Source organism: Micrasema longulum, unplaced genomic scaffold (genome assembly GCF_059751315.1).
Source record: "Micrasema longulum isolate JH-2025_06_02 unplaced genomic scaffold, ASM5975131v1 h1tg003298l, whole genome shotgun sequence".
In the NCBI taxonomy this organism is placed as follows: Eukaryota; Metazoa; Arthropoda; class Insecta; order Trichoptera; family Brachycentridae; genus Micrasema; species Micrasema longulum.
Genome location: NW_028280376.1, coordinates 9,909 through 19,723, shown reverse-complemented (window position 1 = coordinate 19,723; position 9,815 = coordinate 9,909). Strand labels below are relative to the sequence as shown.

Below are 9,815 nucleotides of genomic sequence, written 5' to 3'. Positions count from 1 at the left end.
TAATTAGACAGATTTTTGAGTAGATGCAATTGCTGCAGGTGATTTTTTTTACTGAACTACACAACTCCCAAACTCCACTCTGTGGAAATAATATTACAGGTTTCTTTGGTTGACTAACCAAGCTTATTATTTTGCTCTCTTATTACTCTTACCTGTATTAAAAAACAAATAGAAGGGAAGGAGTATATGTAAAAACGAAAATTTTCCTCAGGTCCTGTGAAATTATGGGTGAATTCAGTTGGAGGTTCTCTACCATGATTTACACTTACGAAAAATGCCCCTTTACTAAACAAAAAGCCATATATTAGACATGTTGTGTACAAAACAAATTGATTATGTAGATAACGATTTAGTAGAAATTTTTTATTGTATTTTTTTACTTCCAATAATACCTATCCGTGTTTTATAGGAATAAGATATAAAAAATAAAGCATATATTCCATAGAAAATAATTGCAAAGTGATATATTTAGTGAAAAGATTTATTCAATAACATTTTACTAAACATATTATCACACGGATTTTTCAAATAAAAAGCATTTTAGGTTGTTTAACGGCAATAATCTGCGAATTATTTTTTTCCAGTTTGTGTGATGGAAATACAGCGAATTTATAAACAGGTCTAATCCAAAGCCATGCTATCTTCATCATCATCCTTGTCTTTGGATTTCTCTTGTGATTGAGTTTTTTTTTCCTCATTTTCTAAGGCTTTGATGAAGGCTTTCATATCTCCCTTCTGCGCTGCTGCAACCGCTTCACTTCCCAAACCAAATTGGGATATAATCGGTCCAAGTTGTCCCGATGAAATTGCATTTGAAAATAATGACATGGCCTGAAATCCAAAAAAAAGATTGATTGTTAGTAAAAATTATACATTATAAAATAAAATACGTTGGACACGTATAGAGTAAACAATGAACTTATACGTGCAGTATCGTCTCTCTATGAGGAGAGTTCAGCGTATAACAGTTAATGGGGGATTGACATCTTGGTTTGTGATCTCAAAAGGCGTGAAACAGGGATGTGTAATGTCACCATGGTTGTTTAATCTATACATGGACAACTGTATAAAAGACATAGAATGTATGGGTATTGGAGCAAACATTTATAATTTTTCAGTAAGCTGCTTGTTGTATGCTGATGATGCAGTTCTGTTAGCAAGCAGCAAGGATGATTTGCAACAAATAGTATCTAGAATGTATGATGTATGCCTGGAGAGCGGCGAATTGGCAATGGACGAAAGTAAGTCAAAAGTGATGGTATTTGAAAGGGATAGTGAGGTTACAGACTGCATAATAAATGTAAACAACGAATGTCTCGAACAAGTAGAAAAATTTGTATATCTGGGAAGTCTATTTTCAAGAGATGGAAGAGTAGAAAAAGATGTTGAAAGCAGAGTGAATGCGAGCAACAAAATGAACGGAGCACTAAGCACAGTAATAGCTAATAAGAATATGTCAATCGAAGCTAAACTGGCAGTGCACAACGGAGTTTTAGTCCCAACACTTATGTATGGAAGTGAAACATGGAACTGGCAGAGGAAGAATAAAAGCCGAGTGAATGCGGTTGAAATGCGATCTCTTAGACGAATGTGTGGGAAATCAATGTATGACAGGGTTACGAATGATGAAATTAGGCGAGTGTAAATCTGAGTCAAGTATAATTGATAAGATTAAGAAAGGGTCTCTGAGATGGTTTGGTCATGTAGAACAAATGGACAACAAAAGAATGGTAAAACAAGATTATATGGCGAAAATAACGTAAGGTAACGTGAAACGAGCACGACCAAGGAAGACGTGGCATGATCAGATAAACGAAAATCTTAAGTCTGGTCATGTCAAAAGCAGACAGAACCGAAGGACACGTATGACAAGATGTATGAATGTGGAAGAAGCTAGGAATGTATGCCAGGATAGACGAGTGGCGGTCTATTCTCTCTGCCTACCCCTATGGAGAAATGGCGTGATAGTAGTAGTAGTAGTAGCAGCATAAATGTAAAATGGAAATTTTTATGATTAATTGTTAAAACACACTTAACTTAAATGTCAGCATATGAAACTAAATACTTTTGTAATATCAACTTTTTATGTATCTACTGGTTGATGTTTAAAAGTATTATTAGCAAACAAGTGGATATGAAATCATCTCAAAAATCATCTTAATAAAATCATCTTAATTATAAAATCATAATAACATATCTTAAAATGTTTAGAAGAAAATAATTCATGTTTTAATTATTACATAAATAAAACTTAACAGATATTACACCGCATTATGTTTTCCCTCACAAAAACCTCCTAGTTTCATGTACCTCAAACAGACGTTTCCTAAAATGAGTGATGCAAACATTAAAGAGGGAATATTTTGGGTCCACAAATATTGAATCCACTGTAGAATGGAGCTTGGCAAGCATTTAAAAATGTTACTTTTTCTAGGTAGGTCAGAATGATTGAATGTCTTCATGCAGTTAAGGATGCACAAAATATTCAAATGTTTGAAATTATAAATGCCTGTATCTAAGAAACCTTGTGTGGTGGAGAGAAACCGATGTCATATTTGAATTCAGGAGAAAAAATTCTATGAGAATCACATATTTTTCTTTCAGAGACAAAAAAAGTTTTTTTTGCTGCCAAGTGTTATCTAAGCGCATAATGAAATATGTTTTCAATTGCAACTGGGGGGAGGGGGGTTAAAACCAAAATCACCTGAACTTACAGTGCCCCATTTACTATGAAAATATATGTCAGAATAATTTATACTAGCGACTGAGTATAATATAGAAAGGCAGGTATTTACAAACTTCCCTGTGCCCAGGCAGATGAAGAATACAGTTCTGTGTGTGAAATAGAACCAGAAACCTGGATGGCTGCTCTCAGTATAAAACCTCGAATAAGGAAATCAAGTGGATATAAGTCCGTCTTGTTGTGTAGAGGTTAGCGCATTAATGCAGCGCCCTTTGAATCTCTAGATGATGAATTTGATCATGGTATTTACAGAACTAATTAAAAAGAATAAATATTGACCTGAGAGAACTGCGGTGAAAGCAGCGTAGTCTTTATATCATCCTGCTGTTGGTCGGGGGGAGCTTGTGGCAGGTGGGGCCGGAGCTCAGCGGCATGGGGCCCCGCTGCAGCCAGTACTTCAGCACTGGAGATCACCCCCGCCAGATCTACGCTCTCTTCGGGGGGAGGGGACGCTAGGCTGGACAGATACTTCTGCAAGTCTGACAGGTGGATGGCCTGTCCAGCTGTAAGAAATCAAAAACATTCTTTCACAAGTGTTTTATTTCCAGATACCTACCTATGTAATGAAATATTTAACTGCGTTAAAACACCACTCACTGCCTTGTGTTTATATTATCTAACTCAAATTTGGGTATATATACATATATATATGAGGCGTGTTAAAACAAAGACAGCATTCTTGACATTTTTTTATTTATGAATAATATGTAATAAATGTTTTTTTGGTACCTTTCCAGGCTGCAACGATAAACTATTATTTTATTTAATAATGGTGGCTAGAAGTTACTCTCTTGTATGTTTTATTGTGATTAATCGGTAAATTATTGACTTAATTTAAATGAATAGATGGTTTTGATTCGATTGTTTGATTTTGTAAAGTAAAGGAGACGGTTGTTGTTACGGAACAAAATACACTGCATCACAAATACATGACACAATATGCTCCAAAACCTATGCAGTTGTCAATAGTATTTTTGTTTCTCTATCCATCGTTTTATCTAAAAAATTTTGACCTATAGTAGAGATAGCCGTATGTATCGGACAGCCTTGTTAAGAATATTTTTTATCTTAAATATAATTTACAATATTTACAACTTTTACAATTGTTTTATTTAATAATTGAATCTTCAAAAGTCAGATGCACTCCACACATTAGATGCATTTTGTTGATTTAGAATCATTCTCTTTTGTACGCGTAATTTATTTCAGAATTTTTGGAGCAATTTTCATTTAAAAAATAATACATTTTTAAACATTCCCGCGCAATTTGAACGCGCCGCAAGCCGATTAATTTACGTAATTTGAAAAAAAAAAATATTTATATAATTTATCATGTTGCAAAATCAGGCAAAAAAAAACAAATCTATAAAGATTAGTGGTCTCCGCAGTGGAATTGGACTTTTGGAAGCTCATTATCGTACTTTGGTTTTGAGCTATGACTTTATTTTATAAAGAAACAAACCATCACGCCGTTTCTCTGTAGGGGTAGGCAGAGAGGATAGAAAGTCATATCACTCTGTCTTTTCATACAGACCTCGCTTCCTATACATTCATAAATCTTCTCATGCACGCACGCCGATTATTCCTACTCTTGACATGTCCATCTACAAGTATTAATGTCTATAATAAATTAAAATTTTAATTTAATATAGATGATAATCAAATTAAATGTCTATAATAAATTAAAATTATAATTTATAAATTTTTATAAATAATTTTATTTTTATTACAATAAATTAAAATTCATATTTAATATAGACCAATTTTTTTTGTCACAACAGGAGGCAGTGACGAATTTACAGCAAAGAGTAGTTGGCATGTTATGCTTTTGTTCCCTAATTTTGTTTGCACCTCATACAACAACTGTCTCTCTCTTATGGTATTGAAATTGTATTTCGTTTCAAGTACATACGAACAAACACTTTGTCTACTCTTATCCACCATTATCTTATAGAACGGTAGCCAACAGAATCCCTTTTCAGAAAAAAAAAAACCTGTTTATTGTGAAATCGTTTCCTGACTTGAAAAGTGCTACTTTATAGATGTAATTTTTTAGAAGTACTCGTATTACATGATTTGTCTGTTAGTAAATAGTAATTAAGAGTTAGCCTGTAGATAGACCTTATTTTTTAAATTTAAGTATCATGTACAGCGCCCTTGAAGTGATTACTCACAAAAACGGCGCTATAAAAAATGTCAAAATTTATTATTATTTATTAATCAGTTGATCGCAGCTATTAGGCCTGTCAATCGCGACAAGGCTAAGGAATTGAGCGGTCGGTCGAATTCATCAGTTAGATATCCGTTCAATAAGGATATTAATGACACTTTATGAAATGTTCCACAAAATTGCAGAGATGTTTCAAACGGACCATATTTCACTGGGAAATAAAATTCTTACTCTAAGTATTTCTGAAAGCAATGTCAGGCTCTGGGCGAGATTTCTGGACATTGGTTCCCAACGAGGAATATCCTTGTTATGAAAAATGTGTTGAACATTTGAATATAGTTATGCAGAAAGCAGCCAGTCCACAATTTTGGAAAAATGAGATATTGGTGTTATCGGATGCAATAAGGTCAATTCTATGTTCTACTGAAAACAGCCAGGCCACTTTCGTACAAAAAAAACTCTAATAATCACCTTCTGAAAATAGTTTTGATTACAAAAAGGGCATTTTTTAATTAGCGGAAAACATCAACAGCACTAGAAAAATCTTACAAAAAACTAAAAATATTTTTGTCTACCTCTGGTGGTGGAGGGTTGTGCCGTAGAGGCAACGGTGGGGGTGGCTGTGGTGGTGGGTGCGGGGGTGGCGGCAGGGGTAAGGGCTGCAGGGGGCTCTGGTGCGGCGCGGGGGGGTCTCGCAGGGGCACGGGGGGCCTCCGAGGGCGGGCGGCTGGCTGTGGGAGTCGCACTACTCGAGCGAGAACTCTGACCAGTTGATGACCTACTAAACACTGTTTGATAAGTATTTGAAAACAAAAGCACTCTAAAGAATAAACAAAATTACAAACATTTATATAAAACAAAATTACAAACAATTAAAAACATTTACAAACAATTTGCAAACATTTTACATTTTACAAATAACAAAGTTTTATTTTCATAATAATTTATAATGAAGTGTTAAGAAGTGAATGCCGATTCAATTAACAATGTTAAAAAAAAACACTTCGTTTTTAACAACTTATTTAAAAAATTATTTTACAGACTAGTTTGGAAGCTACACAACCTCCCTCATCCCTCACTCCATACCATCACAAAAACAAAATACTACATGACACGAAGACTTGACTTATAATATCTCTGTGTTTATATTTAGTAGACACTTTAAAATGATAAAATATGATAACATTCATAGCTAAATTGTGCCTCGATAAGGAACCTTGTGTAGCTTTACAACAGGTCGGTAATAAAAAGTGTTAAAAACAAAAAGTTTTAATTTGAATTAAAATGACTAATATTATTAATTTATGAATTATAAATAGTTGACACTAAAATCCACTTAGTTTGATGGTTTTGATAGAATCACATTACAAATAAATAATTTTGATGAAATAAAAATAAAGTTATAAAACACTTTGATGGGTTCTGACTGTAAAATAATTTCAATGTTCAGGATATTGATCCAAATTTTTGTATAATCTTAACCATTGCACAAAAACCACAAATTATTATTTGTACTGACTGGCTAGTCACCTCGGAATCAGTAGGTTAAAATAAATTATTTATTCGCATAAATAGTGGTTTTTTTAAAGTATAAATAAATGTTTAGCTAAATACGTTAAATAATCTGAAATAATTATATATCCTAACATGAATTTTTTTTTTTTCAAATTATTACAAAGGATAAAAATATGATAACACTTGACACATATTGGTGTATCAGAACATTCAATACATATAATTCATGATGTCTTTTCTGAGGAAATCACAAAAAATTACAAATAAACTTGAGGGTAAAGACAGCAAAAATGTACCTCATTGTTCCTAATAAAGAAGAAAGACCTCCTATTTGTCCCACTCCTCCAAAGAGTTGCATCAGTTGCTGTTGGGACATATTATTGAGGATATTCTGGAGTTCTCCATCTGGAGCGCCACCACCTCCGCCCCTACCGCTGCCCACGGCTGGTGGGTTGTTGAGAACCTCATTAATTCTCCGACACCATTCTTCATCCTTATCAGTTTTAGGTTCCTACAAAGAGGAGACATGGTTTATTTTAAGGGTGTCTTGCCGTTTATAACCAAAAACTTGTTATGAAATTATTAGTGAAAAAAATTATTATGAAATTGCAGGCATCGGCAATTTACAATAAATATGTCTTCGTTTATTACTGTACATACGCGCTTTCAGATTCTGAATTGGAATGAATTTTTTCAATGGATGAATCAGAAAACAAATGGATTATTATTAGAATCCTCTGTCAACTTAAAAGTATCATGGCGGACTTTTCCAGATTTTGAGATAGAATAATACGACGGACAGAATTAAAATAAAAAAATGGATCAAGATTAAATGTTCAAAATTTTTCATCTTTAACCAATTTGCGTATTACCCGAGCTGACTTGCAGTTTTTTGATCCATATAATCATCATCATTCTCTTTCCACACCTAATGGTGTATAGGGCACTGCATTTGTACACCAATTGCAATGTATCTTGATCATTTTTTGTTACATGAAGGTAAAATGATCAATCAGTCTTACGCTTCAGGTGCCAGTCCAGGGATCGTGAAATATTCCAGTGTAAAACACAGATAGATAGACAAATATTTCATGTCAACCATGCCGGGAATCAAACCTGAGACCTCTTGCATGGTAGGCAAACGCGCTGACCACTACACCATGAGGTGGATCCACATAAAACAACCCTCTAAATTGTGAGTGAGAATAAAAAGTAAAAATAGGGGAGAAGGGTTCTTGGAAATATTTTTTTACTATAATTTAATATTTATAATTGAATAATGTTGATACTATAAAGGTGCAAACAGTAGTTTATTGAGAGGAGGGAAAGTGCTAGGCGGCTATATGGTATCTCTCGGAGGTGTCCTAAGATGTCACCTTACAACTTCGCTGATAATTATATTTCGCCTATTTTTTTTTCTCCCGAAAAGGGCCCTAGTACCCATTAGATAAAATATACTAGAGTTCTGCACATTGACTGCCTATATTCAACTTATAATGTATAGATATTTTAATTTGCGACATAATTAAATGTATATTAACTTTGAACTAATCGAGAGTGAAGATGAGTTTGCTTTTAATATGATATGTGCAAAGTAAATTGGCCAATCAAGGAGTGAAGAAGTTTTAAGTATGCTAAAATTCATCGATGATCACTATGATATCAAATATGTATAAATAATAAAACAAAAATACTTAAGATACGATTTAATTAAGCGCATGATTTAAAGGTACTTACTTGCATCCAGAAAAATAATTTTCTTGAAGATGATTTGAATTTTAGTACATAAACTCGACCGGTTGTGCATTGGCTAACCTTCAGAAATTCACAATCGTCGGGAAAAATTATAAGGTCATCTTCCACCGTCCCCGAAGTGCGATCTTTCCAACAAAAGTGCATTAACGAGTCGTCACTTTGATAAACGTATAAGAATCCTTTGCGGTTATCGGGATGCATCATGCGGTCTTCTTTTAGGTTCATTCTTCCGGCTCGGAATTCTACCAAGTGTTTGGAGCCACCGGAGCCGCCCCCTAGGGCACTACTGCTCCCAAATAAGGCTCCGGAAGGCATGATTTCTGAAAATATGTAAAATAAAACAATAGTCATTGGAAATTATGCATACATTACCACTTTCAAAGACGAAGCATAAGCTGGAAAATATGCAGCATAATTTAATCACATATTACTTTATAAAGCTTTTCGGCGACTTTTAAAGTGTTTAATATTTTAAATAAATCATAAAAATTGAACATTAGCTTACCACAAAACAATGATAATAGTAAAATGAAAACTACAAGTTCATGGCGGTCTGATGCTGTGTCAAAAATATTTTTTAATGTTGCCAACGTCTTAAAAAAGTAGTTACTCGGATAGTTTAATCGGGGTAAGAAAAATATTTGTTTAAAGGGATTACAAAAACTGATATTTTTTTTTATAAAACATGAACAGTCCATTCATATCTTCAATAAACTTTGCTTATGTGTGCGTAATAAAAAGTTTTCATTCAAGTCATTCAAATGAGCATGCTTATAGAAGCAAAAATAGTATGTTTACTTGGCTCACTGATTGCATTCGATACTGACGTGTTCTGCGTTTTTCTCTAAACATAAAGAAATAGATTTTTGGATGATGAAATAGGACTCTGGTACTCGTGGTGTTATTTTTTGAAATAGTGAAAATTATAAGTAAATAAATGCAATTGAAAAGTTTTATTTAAAATACACTTAAAAAAGAGAGTGAGATATAATTTTGAGCCGTTTCTTAGTTCCGCAAAAAACGACATTTACATAATTTATTTTATATTAGCGCTAAACAAACAATTAAAAAATGGAATTTGGTGGCAAATCTCAACGAATCACATTGAGTGACTTTTGCTTTTAAATTTGTTTGTTATCTTTTGATTGATGGTTAATTAAACTTTACCTTTGTACGCATAGTCAAATAATATGTTCAAGATTATTTTAAGCAACACAATAACATATTTCAGAAAAAAGAATAGGTAGTCAAAATTGTTTATCATTATAATATTTACTCACTGATTGATTAATAACTAAAAACTTTTTTTTTGAGACACAAATGAATGTTTTCTTTCAATTCAATACACATCATGAATAAACTACTCTAAGACTAAACAGTTCAAAATGATAATGTCACAAATTATACACTTTTCTGAATTGAAAAAATTCTCTTGTAGTCATTGATATACATGTATACACTAAATGCAGAACTAAGCACCCGTCTTGAGTTCCATTCAACTTAAGTTCAAGAACCTAACTTGTAGTCAGTAAACGTGAAGCAGCGTAAAAAGGCACGACATACAGCTTTGAATTTACAGTAAACTGGTATGGAGAGTTAGTTTTTTTTACTCTACTATGCATTTTGCACGGA

General features: G+C 33.3%; 1 protein-coding gene across 2 annotated transcripts; it reads right to left on the bottom strand.

The window, feature by feature from the left end:
* Window positions 1–465: 465 nt before the first annotated feature.
* On the bottom strand, window positions 466–8,749 carry LOC148270883 (proteasomal ubiquitin receptor ADRM1-like). Of its 2 annotated transcripts, none has more exons than XM_088242097.1 (6): window positions 8,689–8,749; window positions 8,166–8,503; window positions 6,725–6,939; window positions 5,489–5,694; window positions 3,023–3,246; window positions 466–831 (listed from the first exon to the last, which is right to left on the bottom strand). In XM_088242097.1, exons 2-6 carry the CDS (start codon window positions 8,496–8,498, stop codon window positions 622–624), a joined length of 1,188 nt encoding a protein of 395 aa, XP_088098223.1. In that variant the 5' UTR covers window positions 8,499–8,503; window positions 8,689–8,749; the 3' UTR covers window positions 466–621. The 2 variants fall into 2 exon arrangements, with proteins under 2 accessions (XP_088098223.1, XP_088098224.1); XM_088242098.1 differs by having other exon boundaries at window positions 5,489–5,691.
* Window positions 8,750–9,815: the final 1,066 nt, after the last annotated feature.